General features: G+C 36.1%; 1 protein-coding gene across 1 annotated transcript in view; it reads left to right on the forward strand.

The window, feature by feature from the left end:
- The window catches only part of SCFD1 (sec1 family domain containing 1), a 135,415-nt gene that overhangs the window by 80,582 nt on the left and 34,258 nt on the right, over positions 1-20,575 (forward strand). Inside the window, exons 11-13 of the mRNA XM_036842038.1 lie at positions 1,543-1,639; positions 11,894-11,964; positions 14,941-15,020. Coding sequence (XP_036697933.1) covers positions 1,543-1,639; positions 11,894-11,964; positions 14,941-15,020 — 248 coding nt within the window. The remainder of the gene's footprint in view (positions 1-1,542; positions 1,640-11,893; positions 11,965-14,940; positions 15,021-20,575) is intronic.

Genomic DNA, 20,575 nt, shown 5'->3' on the forward strand with positions numbered 1-20,575 from the left:
ATTCTCATGTTAATTATTAAGTATCTGTCTCTTCCTTTCCATTCACACAGTCACCACCATGTTCTCTTTCCTAGGATCTCCTTTCTATTTCTTTTGTTCATTTTTGATATTACATTTTTCCATTTCTAGGACTTTACCTCTCATCTACTTTGTTATTCAAAGTAGCTTTATACAGTAGTTAAAATGGTTCCTGTATCAGGGAATCTGAAGAATATGAAGAGCCATTTATAAAAGGGAAAACTCTGACAGAGTTTATTAACTCTTATCTAGACTTCACTAATAAGGAAATTCTCCATGTACTGGTTATATTGAGTGAAAACAAGGGACAGAAGAGTATAGTATATTACCTTTTGTGGCAGAAAGCAGAGGGATCTTAGGGTATAGATACTATTTGCATAGAGAAAGTGAAAAACTATAGGAGAAATAAAGAATATTCAAAGAAGCAGGTGGAAATTGGGTGGAAAAGGACAGGAGTGAAGACAGGTCTCAATGTATTTACCTTTTCATGTTGTTTGGATTTTCAAACGGAATGCTTCATCTGTTTAAAGCTCTGGCCTTGTGTGCCACTGCAGGGGAGTGGGATTGAGGGACTCTGGTTGATTGCCTGTTGCCTCATATATGAAATCACTCCTGAGTCTGCCACTCAGATCTGTCCACTCTGATTATGCCTTGGTATGATCCCTTTAACTGAAATGAGCTCTGTCTATCCATGTCCCCAAATCACTTTCAAAACAATTCAAAACTCATCTCCACAATTGGTTAATTATTTATTTCATTCTATCATCTGAGCTTGATATATTTATTTATATTCTATATTTATATTTTGGTTCTTTGTTGGTATCTCATAAGTATTCTCATTTATTTCATGAATGGTTTCTACTTAGATTGGTAATACCTTCAGTAGTAAAGCATGTTCTTTTCTCTCTTTTGTCTTATTTGAAGCATAATTTAATAGATACTCGATAATTTTTATTTACCTTGGATTATCCTAACATGTTAATTTCATTTGGATAATTTTAATCAACGAATTTTAAATTAGAAAAGCTGCCATACAGAAAAGCTAAGTTTGACTACTTTTCCATTATCTAAACTTCAAAGTATTAAGTAGGAAAATAGTTTATTTAAAAACCATTGAAAATAATTAGGGTAACTTTCCGGTTAGGATGAAAATATCTGAATTTACTCACTAAAAGAGTAAACGTAACACGACCACTTGACATTAATTTGCATGGAATACAGTGTTATTTGTATGCTAGTTACTAATTAATACAATAATTGAGATTTGTGTGATTTTTTCTTTGCTAATATATGACATGCAGAGTTAATTCTGAATTTATAAGTAAAATATGATAAATATAATAGTCAATCTATCATTTTTTTTGCATTAACTATATGATCAAAAGTAAGAAACTTTAAATTCTACTAGGAAATGAACATTTGTTTTTCAAATTGATCATAGAAAATAGAAACTTGTAAGCTGAGAGTCCTTTAGTATGTTTTTATTACTTGATGTATTCTAATCTGACACTTATTTTGAAACAGGCAAGAAAATTGGATGTATATTTTGAATATGAAGAAAAAATAATGAGCAAAACTACTCTGGATAAATCTCTTCTAGATATAATATCAGACCCTGATGGTATGTACCATGAATTTGAGGTTAATGTAAGTTTTACTTCTGATGAATCCAGCATTTTCAATTTGAGTAAAATCTGAATAGAATCATTGTTTTTCTCACAATCTTTGCTATTAATGAGATAATTAAATGAGCTATTTCCTGTTGAGAAGTTTGTAGCATAGAAGTTACTAAGGTAGAAAAATGATTTACATTTTATTTTATTGAACTTTTCTTTGATGGTATGTAAGTGCTTTTTTTGCGGGGGGGAGGTATTTAAGCACTTTTTATATTCATTTGTTTAAAGTGATACATTTGAAGCTCAATTTCTGCTGGCTCCAGGAAGATTTGAAGGTAAAATATTCAAAGCAAGCATCTCTAAGTGATGCAGTTTCTAATTACTTTGGTGTCACCCTAAAGAGTTTCCTAAAAAAATGTATCTAAAACTGAATTTTGTTTTAAATATTTAGGGAACTCACTTTTTTTTAAACACCTTTATTAGAGTATAATTGCTTTACAATCGTGTGTTAGTTTCTGCTTTATAACAAAGTGAATCAGCTATACATATACATATATCCCCATATCTCCTCCCCCTTGCGTCTCCTTCCCACCCTCCCTATCCCACCCCTCTAGGTGGTAACAAAGCACCGAGCTGATCTCCCTGTGCTATGAGGCTGCTTCCCAATAGCTATCTACTTTACATTGGTTAGTATACATAAGTCCATGCCACTCTCTCACTTTGTCCCAGCTTACCCTTCCCCATCCCCCTCCCCATGTCCTCAAGTCCATTCTCTACGTCTGCGTCTTTATTCCTGTCCTGCCTCTAGGTTCTTCAGAACCATTTTTTTTTTTTTTTTTTTAGATTCCATATATATGTGTTAGCATACAGTATTTATTTTTCTCTTTCTGACTTACTTCACTCTGTATGACAGTCTCTAGGTTCCTCCACCTCACTACAGATAACTCAATTTTGTTTCTTTTTATGGCTAATATTCCATTGTGTATATGTGCCACATCTTCTTTATCCATTCATCTGTTGATGGACACTTAGGTTGCTTCCATGTCCTGGCTATTGTAAATAGAGCTGCAATGAACACTGTGGTACATGGCTTTTTTTTTTTTTTCATATATGGCCTTTATTATGCTGAGGTAGTTTCCCTCTATGCCCACTTTCTGGAGAGTTTTTATCATAAATGGGTGTTGAATTTTGTCAAAAGCTTTTTCTGCATCTATTGAGATAATCATATGGGTTTTCTCCTTCAATTTGTTAATATGATATGTCACATTGATTGATTTGCGTATATTGAAGAATCCTTGCATCCCTGGGATAAATCCCACTTGATCATGGTGTATGACCCTTTTAATGTGTTGTTGGATTCCGTTTGCTAGTATTTTGTAGAGGATTTTTGCATCTATATTCATCAGTGATATTAGTCTGTAATTTTCTATTTTTGTAGTATGTTTGTCTGGTTTTGGTATCAGGGTGATGGTGGCTTCACAGAATGAGTTTGGGAGTGTTCCTTTGTCTGCAATTTTTTGGAAGAATTTGAGAAGGATAGGTGTTAGCTCTTCTCTAAATGTTTGATAGAATTCACCTGTGAAGCCATCTGGTCCTGGACTTTTGTTTCTTGGAAGATTTCTTGCATCTTCTCAATCTTTGCCTCCATTCTTTTTCCGAGGTCCTGGATCATCTTCACTATCATTATTCTGAATTCTTTTTCTGGAAGATTGCCTATCTCCATTTCATTCAGTTGTTTTTCTGGGGTTTTATCTTGTTCCTTCATCTGGTACATAGCCCTCTGCCTTTTCATCTTGTCTATCTTTCTGTGAATGTGGTTTTTGTTCCACAGGCTGCAGGATTGTAGTTCTTCTTGCTTCTGCTGTCTGCCCTCTGGTGGATGAGGATATATAAGAGGCTTGTCCATGACTCTTTTTGAATTATGGTTTTCTCAGGATATATGCCCAGTAGTGGGATTGCTGGGTCGTATAGTAGTTCTGTTTTTAGTATTTTAAGGAACTCCATACTGTTCTCCATAGTGGCTGTATCAATTTACATTCCCACCAACAGTGCAGGAGGGTTCCCTTTTGTCCACACCCTCTCCAGCACTTATTGTTTGTAGATTTTTTGATGATGGCCATTCTGACTGGTGTGAGGTGATACCTCATTGTAGTTTTGACTTGCATTTCTCTAATGATTAGTAATGTTGAGCAGCCTTTCATGTGTTTGTTGGCAATCTGTATATCTTCTTTGGAGAAATGTCTATTTAGCTCTTCTGCCCATTTTTGGATTGGGTTGTTTGTGTTTTTGATATTGAGCTGCATGAGCTGCTTGTAAATTTTGGAGATTAATCCTTTGTCAGTTGCTTCAATTGCAAATATTTTCTCCCATTCTGAGGGTTGTCTTTTCGTCTTGTTTATGGTTTCCTTTGCTGTGCAAAAGCTCTTAAGGTTCATTAGGTCCCATTTGTTTATTTTTGTTTTTATTTCCATTTCTCTAGGAGGTGGGTCAAAAAAGATCTTGCTGTGATTTATCTCATAGAGTGTTCTGCCTATGTTTTTTTCTCTAAGAGTTTTGTAGTATCTGGTCTTACACTTAGGTTTTTAATCCATTTTAAGTTTATTTTTGTGTATGGTGTTAGGGAGTGTTCTAATTTCATTTTTTTACATGTAGTTGTCCAGGTTTCCCAGCACCACTTATTGAAGATGCTGTCTTTTCTCCATTGAATATTCTTGCCTCCTTTATCAAAAATAAGGTGACCATAGGTGCGTGGGTTTATCTCTCTGCTTTCTATACAGTTCCATTGACCTATATTTCTGTTTTTGTGCCAGTACCATATTGTCTTGATTACTGTAGCTTTGTACTATAGTCTGAAGTCTGGGAGCCTGATTCCTCCAGCTCCGTTTTTCGTTCTCAAGATTGCTTTGGCTATTCGGGGTCTTTTGTGTTCCAAACAAATTGTGCAACTTTTTGTTGTAGTTCTGTGAAAAATGCCATTGGTACTTTGATAGGGATTGCATTGAATTTGTAGATTGCTTGGGTAGTACAGTCATTTTCACAATGTTGATTCTTCCAAGAACATGGTATATCTTTCTATCTCTTTGTATCATCTTTAATTTCTTTCATCAGTGTCTCATAGTTTTCTGCATACAGGTCTTTTGTCTCCTTAGGTAGGTTTATTCCTAAGTGTTTTATTCTTTTTGTTGCAGTGGTAAATGAGAGTGTTTCCTTAATTTCTCTTTCAGATTTTTCATCATCAGTGTGTAGGAATGCAAGAGATTTCTGTGCATTAATTTTGTATCCTGTTACTTTACCAAATTCATTGGTTAGCTCTAGTAGTTTTCTGGTAACATCTTTAGGATGCTCTATGTATAGTATCATGTCATCTGTAAACAGTGACAGCTTTACTTCTTCTTTTCCGATTTGGATTCCTTTTATTTCTTTTTCTTCTCTGATTGCCGTGGCTAAAACTTCTAAAACTATGTTGAATAATAGTGGTGAGAGTGGACAACCTTGTCTTGTTCCTGATCTTAGAGGAAATGGTTTCAGTTTTTCATCATTGCGAACAATGTTGGCTGTGCGTTTGTCATATATGGCGTTTATTAGGTTGAGGGAAGTTCCCTCTATGCCTACTATCTGGAGAGTTTTTATCATAAATGGGTGTTGAATTTTGTTGAAAGCTTTTTCTGCATCTGTTGAGATGATCATATGGTTTTTATTCTTCAATTTGTTATTATGGTGTATCACATTGATTGATTTGTGTATAGTGAAGAATCCTTGCATTCCTGGGATAAACCCCGCTTGATCATGGTGTATGAACCTTTTAATGTGTTGTTGGATTCTGTTTGCTAGTATTTTGTTGAGGATTTTTGCATCTATGTTCATCAGTGATATTGGCCTGTAGTTTTCTTTCTTTGTGACATCTTTGTCTGGTTTTGGTATCAGGGTGATGGTGGCCTCGTAGAATGAGTTTGGGAGTGTTCCTCCCTCTGCTATATTTTGGAAGAGTTTGAGAAGGATAGGTGTTAGCTCTTCTCTAAATGTTTGATAGAATTCACCTGTGAATCCATCTGGTCCTGGGCTTTTGTTTTTTGGAAAATTTTTAATCACAGTCTCAATTTCAGTACTTGTGATTGGTCTGTTTATATTTTCTATTTCTTCTTGGTTCAGTCTCAGAAGGTTGTGCTTTTCTAAGAATTTGTCCATTTTTCCACGTTGTTCATTTTATTGGCGTAGAGTTGCTTGTAGTAATCTCTTGTGATCCTCTGTTTTTCTGCAGTGTCAGTTGTTACCTCTCCTTTTTCATTTCTAATTGTATTGATTGAGTCTTCTCCCTTTTTTTCTTAATGAGTCTGGCTAATGGTTTGTCAACTTTATCTTCTCAAAGAACTAGCTTTTAGTTTTATTGATCTTTGCTATCGTTTCCTTCATTTCTTTTTCATTTATTTCTGATCTGATCTTTATGATTTGTTTCCTTCTGCTAACTGTGGGGTTTTTTTGTTCTTCTTTCTTTAATTGCTTTAGGTGTAAGGTTAGGTTGTTTATTTGAGATGTTTCTTGTTTCTTGAGGTAGGATTATATTGCTATAAACGTCCCTCTTAGAACTGCTTTTGCTGCATCCCATAGATTTTGGGTCATCGTGTTTTCATTGTCATTTGTTTCTAGGTATTTTTTGATTTCCTCTTTGATTTCTTCAGTGATCTCTTGGTTACTAAGTAGTGTATTGTTTAGCCTGATGTGTTTGTATTTTTTACAGTTTTTTTCCTGTAATTGATATCTAGTCTCATAGCATTGTGGTCAGAAAATATACTTGACACAATTTCAATTTTCTTAAATTTACCAGGCCTTGATTTGTGACCCAAGATATGATCTATCCTGGAGAATGTTCCATGAGCACTTGAGAAGAAAGTGTATTCTGTTGTTTTTGGATGGAATGTCCTATAAATATCAATGAAGTCCATTTTGTTTAATGTATCATTTAAAGCTTGTGTTTCCTTATTTATTTTCATTTTGGATGATCTGTCCATTGGAGAAAGTGGGGTGTTAAAGTCCCCTACTATGATTGTGTTACTGTCGATTTCCCCTTTTATGGCTATTAGCATTTGCCTTAGGTATTGAAGTGCTCCTATGTTGGGTGCATAAATATTTCCAATTCTTATATCTTCTTCTTGGATTGATCCCTTGATCATTATGTAGTGTCCTTCTTTGTCTCTTGTAATAGTCTTTATTTTAAAGTCTATTTTGTCTGATATGAGAATTGCTACTCCAACTTTCTTTTGATTTCCATTTGCATGGAATATCTTTTTCCATCCCCTCACTTTCAGTCTGTATGTGTCCCTAGGTCTGAAGTGGGTCTCTTGTAGACAGCATATATACGGGTCATGTTTTTGTATCCATTCAGCCAGTCTGTATCTTTTGGTGGGAGCATTTAATCTATTTACATTTAAGGTAGTTATTGATATTTATGTGCCTATTACCATTTTCTTAATAGTTTTCAGTTTGTTATTGGAGGTCTTTTCCTTCTCTTATGTTTCCTGCCTAGAGAAGTTCCTTTAGCATTTGTTGTACAGCTGGTTTGGTGGTGCTGAATTCTCTTAGCTTTTGCTTGTCTGTAAAGGTTTTAATTTCTCCATCGAATCTGAATGAGATCCTTGCTTGGTAGAGTAATCTTGGTTGTAGGTTTTTCCCATTCTTCACTTTAAATATGTCCTGCCACTCTCTTCTGGCTTGCAGAGTTTCTGCTGAAATTTCAGCTGTTAACCTTATGGGGATTCCCTTGTATGTTATTTGTTGTTTTTCCCTTGCTGCTTTTAATATTTTTTCTTTGTACTTAATTTTTGATAGTTTGACTAATATGTGTCTTAGCGTGTTTCTCCTTGGATTTATCCTGTATCGGACTCTCTGTGCTTCCTGGACTTGATTGACTATTTACTTTCCCATATTAGGGAAGTTTTCAACTATAATCTCTTCAAATATTGTCTCAGTCTCTGAGACTGTCCTCAGTTCTTTTCATTCTTTTTTCTTTATTCTGCTTTGCAGTAGTTATTTCCACTATTTTATCTTCCAGGTCACTTATCCGTTCTTCTGCCTCAGTTATTCTGCTATTGATTCCTTCTAGAGAATTTTTAATTTTATTTGTTGTGTTGTTCATCATTGTTTGTTTGCTCTTTAGTTCTTCCAGGTCCTTGTTAAACATTTCTTGTAATTTCTCCATTCTGTTTCCAAGATTTTGGATCATCTTTACTGTCATTATTCTGAATTCTTTTTCATGTAGACTGCCTATTTCCCCTTCATTTGTTTGGTGTGGTGGGTTTTTACCTTGCTCCTTCATCTGCTGTGTGTTTCTCTGTCTTCTCATTTTGCTTAACTTACTGTGTTTGGGGTCTCCTTTTCACAGGCTGCAGGTTCATAGTTCCCGTTGTTTTTGGTGTCTGCCCCTAGTGGCTAAGGTTGGTTCAGTGGGTTGTGTAGGCTTCCTGGTGGAGAGGACTGGTGCCTGTGTTCAGGTGGATGAGGCTGGATCTTGTCTTTCTGGTGGGCAGGTCCATGTCTGGTGGTGTGTTTTGGGGTGTCTGTGGCCTTATTATGATTTTAAGCAGCCTCTCTGCTATTGGGTGGGATTGTTTTCCTATCTTGCTAGTTGTTTGGCATAAGGTGTCCAGCACTGTAGCTTGCTGGTCGTTGAGTGGAGCTGGGTCTTTGCATTGAGATGGAGATCTCTGAGAGAGCTTTTGCTGTTTGATATTACATGGAGCTGAGAGGTCTCTGTTGGACCAGTGTCCTGAAGTTGGCTCTCCCACCTCAGAGGCACAGGCCTGACACCCCACCAGAGCACCAAGACCCTGTCAGCCACACGGCATGTGGCAGGTGAAGTAATGGTCCCCCAAAGACAGGGACATCCAAATCCCTGGAACCTTTTGGTTGGTGTGCGGCCATGGAGACCCAGAGCTGCCGGAGGGGCAGGGTGGTGGCCTGAGGTGCACAGGGTGACCTGGTGTCCTTGGGGTCAGAGCCGGGCCATCTGCACCACCTGCACCGCCCAGCGCGCCAGGGACTCCACCTGGGCTTGACAGGCGTCTGCACCCTGGATTCACGTCCGAGGCCCCTGGGAATTCACTTTTAGAGAAACTCTGTAGACAATCCCTTTATATTTATATTTATCTAAATATGTGTTTGTTAGATTTTCTTAAAACAAGATATAACTATTTGTACTTAGAAAATATAATCTAATCATTGTTTTCAATCATAATGATTATAAGATCTTCTTAGGGTTTTAGCCACTAAAATTCTCTAAACTTTACAGGCTTGATAATTTCAGAAGAGTTTTCAATTCAAATCTCAGCTCTTTTGAAAAATGAATAAAAAGCATATAAGCTATTTAGCTTATATTTTACATATAAGCTCTTCAAGTAAATAGTAGTGGTTTTTGAGTTACAGTTTTGGTATGACTTTTAGATTTTATATCACGTTGGAAAGTAAGTTTAAAATTTTTTTTGACTTGTTTGTAATTAAAGGGTTGTATTCATAAAAACTTCTGAGAAACCATAGTATTTCTCACACTTTTAAAACGTTAGATTTGTGGGGAGAACATAACATTTTGAAGATATGTGTACTTTACAATTAAAAATATGAAAAATACATCTAAGTCCATCACTTCTGCACTATTCCTCGTTATTTACAGTAAGTTTTGAGTTAAGTTGAAGCAATTAAGTGTGTTATTAAAAAAAGCAATCAGAACCTTTCTTTTTCCTTTCCCTTACTTTCTCAAACCATTTACTATTAAAGATATTAAGTAGAGCAGAGCAAGGTAGGCATTCATGCAAAGTAGCAGTGTAGTACCACTTCAGCCCAGAACAAGATGTCAGAACCTGAACAGGATGAGAAGGGCATCCACATATCCGGTAGAGGGAGGGTTGGTAATCCAGCCTGAAGTGTCAAAGTCCAAGTGAAGTGAGCGGAGTGTCCACATGTGGGAGCAGTTCCGCAGAGGGTATAGGAGTCCTATCAGATTAAGGAGGGTGACCCTGCATGGGACAAACCAAACATTGGCTCAGGTGGGGTGAGAATTATAGCCAGGCATGTGGGTGGGTCCATTGTAGAGAATCAGAGCCCAAGTGGAGGAGACGACGTCCATGCAGTCAAGGGGACAGTGGCAGAGATAAGATATTTGTTACATACAGAGGACTGGATAAATAAGTAAATATATCGGGTAATAAAAAGGGAGCCAGGTTTCCCACTGTCAGAAATGGAAGTTATAACTATGGAAACGAAGAAAACTAGAATGAACCCTTGTAATATTGGATTGGAATTGTAGGTGCTGATGTAGACTTGGTGTTTTTGTTAAATACTTGCCAAATAGAGAAATAAATATAGATATGCGTGTGTGTGTGTACACATATATATGTATTCCCTAACTCTGCCAACTGAGAAGGGCTAGGAGCAACAGTTCCCCAGTAGTAAAAATTTTAGCCTTATATATTCCACTTTCCACTAGGACTCGTTGGAGTATGGTTGATTCCAGGGAGAGAAAGTACAAAATGAGCCTGAAACATTTTCTTGTGTCAGAAAGCAAGAAAAGTACTTAAAACATGATGGAACATGTCCAAAGGACCCAGAAGTCAGCTTGAAGAGGCTATGCTCTGTGCTGCGGATATTAAAAGCACCAGCAGGAACCCACAGGCCCCTAAAACTCTGAGGGAGGGGAACCTTTCTCTCGTATCTTAGGAGCCATTGCCCCAAGAGCCTACAGCAAGCCCCGTTCCTCTTTTTCTTTTTGTCCTCTAACTGCTTCGTCATAGTTGCAGGAAATACACAATGGAGCAGGGTACCTAAAGCCAAAGCTTTCTGGCTGGAGCACTAAAAAGGGAAGGCCAAGGAAACTGGAAAGTACCAGGGAGATTGCAGAAGGAAGGAGCTCAGGAAAGCAACCCCATAAAGTTGTTTATGAATTCCTGGGCTCACCTCTGAGTTGTACGTGCATGAATCTGATCCTAAAGAGCATTCCAAAGACTGAGAGGTGAAGGACTAGATGACCTCCAAGTTCCCGTACTGGCTGCTGGGCAGTGGGACAGATCCCAATAGCACTGCAAACATTTTAAAAATAGAATCCATGATGGAAACGGCTCACAGAGGCTGGTAGGAGCTTTGGTCTGAACCCATCGAGGCTAATTACCTGCTAAAACAAAAATATCAGCTTTCTCCTAGGATTTAAACAAAACCCTGAATCCAGTAACCTACTTCAGTATATCTAAAATACAATATTTATTTGTAAGCATGAGAACGTTGGAGAACCTGTCATTGATCTTTATTACCAGTCTTTGTCATATTTAGGGAGTAAGGATAATTTGAAGATAGAAAATCAATGGGTCATCAGTCAATATGTTTTGAAAAAATTATTCTTGTTTTTATTCTATAATAAAGTATAACAATTCTGAGTTCTTACGTATTGGGACACACTTTGAAGTGAGAGTGCATATTGGTATTTGTTGAATAGTGAAACTGAGTTACCCATGACCAGTGCCTTATCACTTTGCATCGAAGTACACCCAGTAACTGAGGGGAAAATAAAAGGATTCTCTGGACAGTCTCAGGCTTTGGATAATAGGAGTAGTAGCTCAAAGGATGCACTGCAAGCAAGAAATCTCTCTGAAATCTTTTGTTTTGTCTTAAAATTTCAGGCAGATATAATCTGCATAATACAATGGTGTTTATTATACTATAGACATATGGTTTTTCCAAATCTTCATAGACCCTTCAGAAAGGGGAGAAATGTATATTTAGTGGCTCCAGTTTCAAAAGTATGACCTTAGGCTCAGTTAAATGATTTTAGCCAGCAGGTTTTCATAACCCAGTACCTAAGGGGACCATGCAACTGGTTTCCCAGGGTAGTCCCATTTATATACCAGTTGTCCTTACATACTTATTACTAGCATCCCCCTTTTCATCTCAAAAGTGTGCTATTTTAGAATTGTATGATTATCCTACCTATACCTTTTTGAGTTTAGATCTGAAACATAAATCACAACGCTATAGACAGTTTGGAAGATAGAATAGAGATGCTTCCATAGCTCATCCCTGTAATCCCATAGTATTTAATCTTTTTCCGTATCTGTGTTTTACATGGTTGTAATTTAGTGCCTATAACGTTAAATCATTTGAATCAAGAACCTTAGTTTGTCTTGTCACATTTATGTATGCCTTGAGTTAATAGTGTTGACTATAATACGTAACAACCAGAATTATGAAAGTCTTTTTTTCCTTATCTATTTTCCCCTTTGTAGCAGGAACTCCAGAAGATAAAATGCGGCTGTTTCTTATCTATTACATAAGTGCACAACAAGCACCTTCTGAGGTATGTCCTCTGCATTCAGTTATTGGGAGGAAGGGAGAATACTTGCTTGTTTCAGAAAATAGAAGTAAAAATCACTGTAACCAAATAATTACTTCATTCCTTCCTTTAAAAGAAAAACAATTTCTTAAGGCTAGTTCTATTTACCGCTGGATATTATAGCAGTATTTATTGTCACCAAGAGAACTATTTACTCTTGAAATATCTCACCACTTTTAAGTTGTTAGAATATGAACTGAATTCGTGACCAAAATTCTTATTTCTGGAAAATAACTATTCTAAACTAAGTTAACTAAGTTTGCTCTGCCTTTTGAAAGATTGATCTTATCATTTCTCATGATGTGATGATCCTAGAAGTTCCATTTCTTTAAGCTATAGCCACTAATACTTATTTTCCTTACAAGGAATTTAGCTTTAACCTAAAGTAAAAGTTTGGTAATATTTTGCAGTTGTTTTAAAACTAATGTCCAGGGACTTCCCTGGTGGCATAGTGGTTAAGAATCCGCCTGCCAGTGCAGGGGGATACGAGTTTGATCCCTGGCCCAGGAAGATCCCACGTGCCGCGGAGCAACTAAGCCCGTGTGCCACAACTACTGAGCCTACGCTCTAGAGCCTGTGAGCCACAACTACTGAGCCCTCAACTACTGAAGCCCGTGTGCCTAGAGACCGTGCTCCGCAACAAGAGAAGCCACCACAATGAGAAGCACCTGCACTGCAGATAGAGAAACCCCACGCGCAGCAACGAAGACCCAACGCAGCCAAAAATAAACAAACAAATTTTTTAAAAAAACAAAAATATACTAGTGTCCATTATAGAATATAGAGAAGTCACTTGGAGGAAAATATCTAAATTTCCAAAAGTTATATAAATATTGTATCAATAATTTCCTAAGATTAAACTTCAGATTCACATCTATCATTTGATCCATATAAAAATAAAGTTGAGAAGACTGTATTGCAGTAAAAAAGCTACTTTTTATATCAATAAATTTCTAAGAATGATTGGAAAATAATCTATCTTCCTTTCTAGATTTTTTTCTCACTGGAAGAGTAGATTGTGGGATATTTTGTTGCTTTCTTTTTCTGTAATAAGCCATCAATTGCTTTTGATGAAAAAAAATTTTTTAAGTATGTAGAGGTAATACTCTACTCTGAAGGAAAGCAGTGATTTTGCTATCAGTCTTGTTGCTGGGTTAGAGACCTGTTAACTCTTTCTAATGTTAACTTCGTATAATTTTACTGGATGAGCAACTAGCATAAGGAACCTGGGAATGACACCTAGAATGATATGGCTGTTGTAAACTCCTTTCCTTTGCTGGTAGCAATTATTTTTCTAATGTCGGTAGATTGTAAGGCTTCTTTTTGTTTGGCATGTTAAAACAGCAAAGTAAACTCAATATTTGCTTTAGGTCAATTCTGCTTTATCCTAAGAATACATTTCTTGACTTTTATTTTAATTCAGTAAGAAAGTTCAGTAGTCCCCCCTTATCCAAGGGAGATATGTTCCAGGACCCACAGTGGATGCCTGAAACCATGGAGAGTACCAAACGCCCCCCCCCACTACCATATATACTGTTTTTCTTCTATACATACATACATACATACCTATGATAAAGTTTAATTTATAAATTAGGCACAGTAAGAGATTAACAACAATAACTAATAATAAAATAGAATAATTATAACAATATGCTATAATAAAAGTTATGTTGATGTGGACTCTCAAAATATATTGTACTGTAGTCATCCTTCCTGTGATGATGATGTGAGCTGATAAAATGCCTGCATGATGAGATGAAGTGAGGTGAATGACACAGGCATGGTGATGTAGCATTAGGCTACTATTGACCTTCTGACTGAAGGAGAATCATCTGCTTCAGATGATCCTGTGTCATCAAGCCATGATGGTGTCGATTGTTAGATGTCAGGAGCAGATGATGTCAATGGTTGGGGCAGGACTGATCAGGAAAGCACAAGTTTTCATCACACTACTCAAAACGGCACACAATATGAATTGTTTATTTCTGGGAATTTCCATTTAGTATTTTCAGACCTCAGTTGACCACAGCAACTGAAACCATGGAAAGCAAAACTGCTGAAGGGAGGGGATTACTGTATAGTTTTCTTTCTAGAAACATCTCTGTCATTAATGGGGGTGTTCCTTTAAGGGATTCTAATAGCCTATTTATATTTTCTTAGGAATATATGATTTTAAAACTTAATGCAGTTTCCCTTAATTTGACCACATTATTTTATTTCATTTATTTTTGGTAAGAATTATGTCTTTTCATAAGTTTAAGTGGTCATTAAGAGGCTTGAAGCAAATTTTGACTACTGATGTAATAGCCCCCAAAATGCAAAGTAGTGAACATCTCTGATTTGATGGTGAGCTTAAAAGTTTCTTTCTTTTAAATTTTTATAATGGAGTCACTGTGATGATAGGCTCCTGTGACATATACGAATTCAACTAGACTTTACTCATCAGGAAATAAAAAAAGAGTAAGAAAGAAAACTATTTAAAAAGTGTAGGACACGTGCTGTTCAGTTAATAAATTTGGACGTCTGCAGTGAATATGAGATGGGATAACCTGAATCTGCAGGTCCCCTAAGTCAACGTCATTCCCCTCATGTTTCCAATTTTGAAATATTCTTGATCAAGCCAGATCTTTCATTTAATGCTTATCCCAAGGACAAGCAATCTATGTCAACAGTGGAGGAAAAACTGACTCTGTTGGGCTTACTGAGGGATGACAAAATACTGTACTTTATAGGTGATTTGGGAGCCTGTCAAAGGTAATTTTCATTATACGTGATTTTTATCTCAGATGCTCATTTGGGTACTCCCTTAAGATACCACTCCACTCTACTTAGGTGCTCATGCCTTTAATCTAACTTTCTGATTAATCCAATGACAACAAACAAAATGGTCTCTTTCATGAAAGTAAAATTTTTTGTCATATGATTCTTTTCTTATTTCAGGCTGATTTGGAGCAATACAAAAAAGCTTTAACTGATGCTGGATGCAACCTTAATCCCTTACAATATATCAAACAGTGGAAGTAAGTTTTATTCTTCAGTTCTTACCATTTAAGAGAGTACAATGGAAGTTGAGTTCCCAAGAAAATGGGAATGTTACTAAGAAAACTGAACAGTGCCTTAGTATTTTTTTTTATTCAATGGCATAAATATTTCCTTATCTCCCCCACCCTTTCCACAACTTTATATAAAATAGTGATGCCTTTCTTTCCCAGACATATTTTTTCCTATATTTTCTTCAAAGATGTGAGATGAGAAAGACTGAAATGTTGTGGGTCAAATGTCTCAAAAACATTTTTAAAATGTTTTAATTTCACTAATAATCAGAGAAATGCAGATTAATATAATGCAAAGATTTAGAAAATATTGTGCCAAGGATCTAGGAAAATTAACTGATGCATTTATACTCTACTATTAGAAATATAAATTGTCAAAATTTTGCTGGCTGGTATAAAAAGTTTTTTAAAAGAATAGCTTTGACCTAGCACTTCTCTTAAGAATTAATCCCGAAGAAGAAATTGGAGTTGTAAAATCTTAGAAGCAATTGTAATAATCAAATTTTGAAAATCAACCTGAATGTCAAGGATTGAAATTATGTCATTTCCACAGGAATGCAACTGAGTCATTAAAAATCTTGTTGTGGAAGACTTATTCTAATGACCATTGAGAAATGGCCATGTTATGTTATAAAGTGAAATATAGTTTACTATTCAATGATTTGTTTGATAAATAACTTCATTTGTCTCAGTGACTAAGGACTCTTCTAGACATTAAGAATACAATAGTGGGGCTTCCCTGGTGTCGCAGTGGTTAAGAATCCTCCTGCCAATGCAGGGGACACAGGTTCGAGCCCTGGCCCGGGAAGATCCCACATGCTGCAGAGCAACTAAGCCCATGCACCACAACTACTGAGCCTGCGCCCTAGAGCTCACGTGCCACAACTACTGAGCCCACGTGCCACAACTACAGAAGCCCGTGCGCCTAGAGCCCGTGCTCTGCAACAAGAGAAGCCACTGCAATGAGAAGCCCGCACACCGCAACAAAGAGTAACCCCTGCTCGCCACAACCAGAGAAAGCCCATGCACAGCAACAAAGACCCAACACAGCCAAAAATAAAAATAAATAAATAAATAAATAAAATTTTTTTAAAAAAGAATACAATAGTAAACATGCTATGGAAGGCTCCTACTTTCACTGAATTTACATTTGTGTTGAGGGAACAATAAGTCAACAAATAAGCAAACAAATGAACAGAGTTCTGTTAAACCATATTCACCATATTAAGTGATATAAAGAAAATAAAACTAAGTGATAAGATCTTAATTTGTTGGGGTATTAGCTAAATTTGTTGAGGAGATCAGGGTTAAAGCTCTGGGTAGGTAACACTTGAGCCAAAACTTAGATGACATTTTTTACATTACGATCCCTATTATATATCCATTTATCCATCCATTTGTGTGTGTGTGTGTATGGACATACACATATATACATATAACTGCATAGCTAAAATGCTGTTCACTTAAATGCTAATAGTGGGTAACTCCGAGTAGTAGAATTTTTTTCCTTTTGGATTCTTTTCTTTATTTCCAAATTTTCTACAACAGTATCTTCAGATTATTTCTTAAAATAATTTTTTTTTAAGACTAGAGGATGGAATATGCTTCTGATCTCACGTGTATCAAAAAAATATGCATAGAAGAGAAATATACCAAATTATTAACAGGGGATACCTCTGAGTTGTGAGTTTATGATTGCGTTTTATTTTCTATATTTCTGTTTGGTTTTTTTTCCAATTTGCTTTTATTTCACTGTTTTCTTTTTTTTTTGAGTTTTATTTTATTTATTTTTTATACAGCAGGTTCTTATTAGTTATCTATTTTTTACATATTAGTATATATATGTCAATCCCAATCTCCCAATTCATCCTACCACCACCACAACCCACCGCCACTTTCCCCCTTTGGTGTCCATACGTTTGTTCTCTACATCTGTGTCTCTGTTTCTACCCTGCAAACCAGTTCATCTGTACCATTTTTCTAGGTTCCACATATGCGTTAATATACGATATTTGTTTTTCACTTTCTGACTTCACTCTGTATGACAGTCTCTAGATCCATCCACGTCTCTGCAAATAACCCAATTTCGTACCTTTTTATGGCTGAGTAATATTCCATTGTATATGTGTACCACATCTTCTTTATCCATTCGTCTGTCAGTGAACATGTAGGTTGCTTCCATGAACTGGCTATTGTAAATAGTGCTGCAATGAACATTGGGGTGCATGTGTCTTTTTGAATTATGGTTTTCTCTGGGTATGTGCCCAGTAGTGGGATTGCTGGGTCATATGGTAATTCTATTTTTAGTTTTTTAAGGAACCTCCATACTGTTCTCCATAGTGGCTGTATCAATTTGCATTCCCACCAACAGTGCAAGAGGGTTCCCTTTTCTCCACACCCTCTCCAGCATTTGTTGTTTGTAGATATTCTAATGATGCCCATTCTAACTGGTGTGAGGTGATACCTCATTGTCGTTTTGATTTGCATTTCTCTAATAGTGATGTTGAGCAGCTTTTCATGTGCTTCTGGCCATCTCTATGTCTTCTCTGGAGAAATGTCTATTTAGGTCTTCTGCCCATTTTTTGATTGGGTTGTTAGTTTTTTTAATATTGAGCTGCATGAGCTGTTTATATATTTTGGAGATTAATCCATTATCCGTTGATTCTTTTGCACATACTTTCTCCCATTATGAGGGTTGTCTTTTCGACTTGTTTGTAGTTTCCTTTGCTTTGCAAAAGCTTTTAAGTTTCATTAGGTCCCATTTTTTTATTTTTGTTTTTATTTCCATTACTCTAGGAGGTGGATCCGAAAAGATCTTGCTGTGATTTATGTCAAAGAGTGTTCTTCTTCTTCCTATGTGTTCCTCTAAGAGTTTTATAGTGTCCAGTCTTACATTTATGTCTCTAATCATTTTGAGTTTATTTTTGTGTATGGTGTTAGGGAGTGTTCTAATTTCATTATTTTACATGTAGCTGTCCAGTTTTCCCAGCACCACTTATTGAAGAGACTGTCTTTTCTACATTGTATATCCTTGCCTCCTTTGTCGTAGATTAGTTGACCATAGGTGCATGGGTTTATCTCTGGGCTTTCTATCCTGTCCATTGATCTATATTTCTGTTTTTGTGCCAGTACCATATTGTCTTGATTACTGTAGCTTTGTAGTATAGTCTGAAGTCAGGGAGCCTGATTTCTCCAGCTCCGTTTTTTTCCCTCAAGACTGCTTTGGCTATTCGGGGTCTTTTGTGTCTCCATACAAATTTTAAGATTTTTTGTTCTAGTTCTGTAAAACATGCCACTGGTACTTTGATAGGGATTGCATTGAATCTGTAGATTGCTTTGGGTAGTATAGTCATTTTCACAGTATTGATTATTCCAATCCAAGAACATGGTATATCTCCATCTGTTTGTGTCATCTTTCATTTCTTTCATCAGTGTCTTATAGTCTTCTGAGTACAGGTCTTTTACCTCCTTAGGAAGGTTTATTCCTAGGTATTTTATTCTTTTTGTTGCAATGGTGAGTGGGATTGTTTCCTTATTTCTCTTTCTGATCTTTCGTTGTTGGTGCATAGGAATGCAAGAGATTTCTGTGCATTAATTTTGTATCCTGCAACTTTACCAAATTCATTGATTAGCTCCAGTAGTTTTCTGGTAGCATCTTTAGGATTCTCTATGTATAGTATCATGTCATCTGCAAACAGTGACAGTTTTACTTCTTCTTTTCCAATTTATATTCCTTTTATTTCTTTTTCTTCTTTGATTGCCGTGGCTAAAACTTCCTAAATTATGTTGAATAATAGTGGTGAGAGTGGGCACCCTTGTCTTGTTCCTGATCTAAGAGGAAATGCTTTCAGTTTTTCACCATTGAGAATGATGTTGGCTGTGGGTTTGTCATATATGGCTTTTATTATGTTGAGGTAGGTTCCCTCTATGCCCACTTCCTGGAGAGTTTTTATCATAAATGGGTGTTGAATTTTGTCAAAAGCTTTTCTGCATCTGTTGAGATGATCATATAGTTTTTCTCCTTCAATTTGTTAATATGTTGTATCACATTGATTGATTTGCATATATTGAAGAATCCTTGCATTCCTGGCATAAATCCCACTTGATCATGGTGTATGATCCTTTTAATGTGTTGTTGGATTCTGTTTGCTAGTATTTTGTTGAGGATTTTTGCATCTATATTCATCAGTGATATAGGTCTGTAATTTTCTTTTTTTGTAGTATCTTTGTCTGGTTTTGGTATCAGGTTGATGGTGGCTTCACAGAATGAGTTTGGGAGTGTTCCTTCCTCTGCAATTTTTGGTAAAGTTTGAGAAGGATGGGTGTTAGCTCTTCTCTAAATGTTTGATAGAATTCCCTGTGAAGCCATCTGGTCCTGGACTTTTGTTTGTTGGAAGATTTTTAATCACAGTTTCAATTTCATTACTTGTGATTGGTCTGTTCATATTTTCTGTTTCTTCCTGGTTCAGTCTTGGAAGGTTATACCTTTCTAAGAATTTGTCCATTTCTTCCAGGTTGCCCATTTTATTGTAATAGAGTTGCTTGTAGTAGTCTCTTATGATGCTTTGTATTTCTGCGGTGTCCATTGTAACTTCTCCTTTTTCATTTCTAATTTTATTGATTTGAGTCCTCTTCCTCTTTTTCTTGATGAGTAGCTAAAGGTTTATCAATTTTATCTTCTCAAACAACCAGCTTTTAGTTTTATTGATTTTTGCTCTTGTTTTCTTTGTTTCTATTTCATTTATTTCTGCTGTGATCTTTATGATTTCTTTCCTTCTACTAACTCTGGGTTTTGTTTGTTCTTTCTCTAGTTCCTTTAAGTATAAGGTTAGATTGTTTATTTGAGATTTTTCTTGTTTTTTGAGGTAGGCTTGTATTGCTATAAACTTCCCTCTTACAACTGCTTTTGTTGCATCCCATAGGTTTTTCATCATCGTGTTTTCGTTGTAATTTGTCTCTAGGTATTTTTTGATTTCCTCTTTGATTTCTTCAGTGATCTCCTGGTTATTTAATAGCATACTGTTTAGCCTCCATGTGTTTGTGTTTTTTACGTTTTTTTCCCCTGTAATTGATTTCTAATCTCATAACACTGTGGTCGGAAAAAATGCTTGATATGATTTCAATTTTCTTATATTTACCGAGGCTTGATTTATGACCCAAGATGTTATCTATCTTGTCGAATGTTCCATGTGCACTTGAGAAGAAAGTGTAATCTGCTGTTTTTGGATGTAATGTCCTATAAATATTAATTAAATCTATCTGGTCTATTGTGTCATTTAAAGCTTGTGTTTCCTTATTAATTTTCTGTCTGGATGATCTGTCCATTGGTGTAAGTGAGCTGTTAAAGTCCCCCACTATTACTGTGTTACTATCAATTTCCTCTTTTATAGCTGTCAGCAGTTGTCTTATGTATTGAGGTGCTCCTATGTTGGGTGCATATATATTTATAATTGTTATATCTTCTTCTTGGATCAATCCCTTGATCATTATGTAGTGTCTTTCTTTGCTTCTTGTAATAGTCT

Source organism: Balaenoptera musculus, chromosome 2, assembly GCF_009873245.2.
Source record: "Balaenoptera musculus isolate JJ_BM4_2016_0621 chromosome 2, mBalMus1.pri.v3, whole genome shotgun sequence".
Classification (NCBI taxonomy): Eukaryota; Metazoa; Chordata; class Mammalia; order Artiodactyla; family Balaenopteridae; genus Balaenoptera; species Balaenoptera musculus.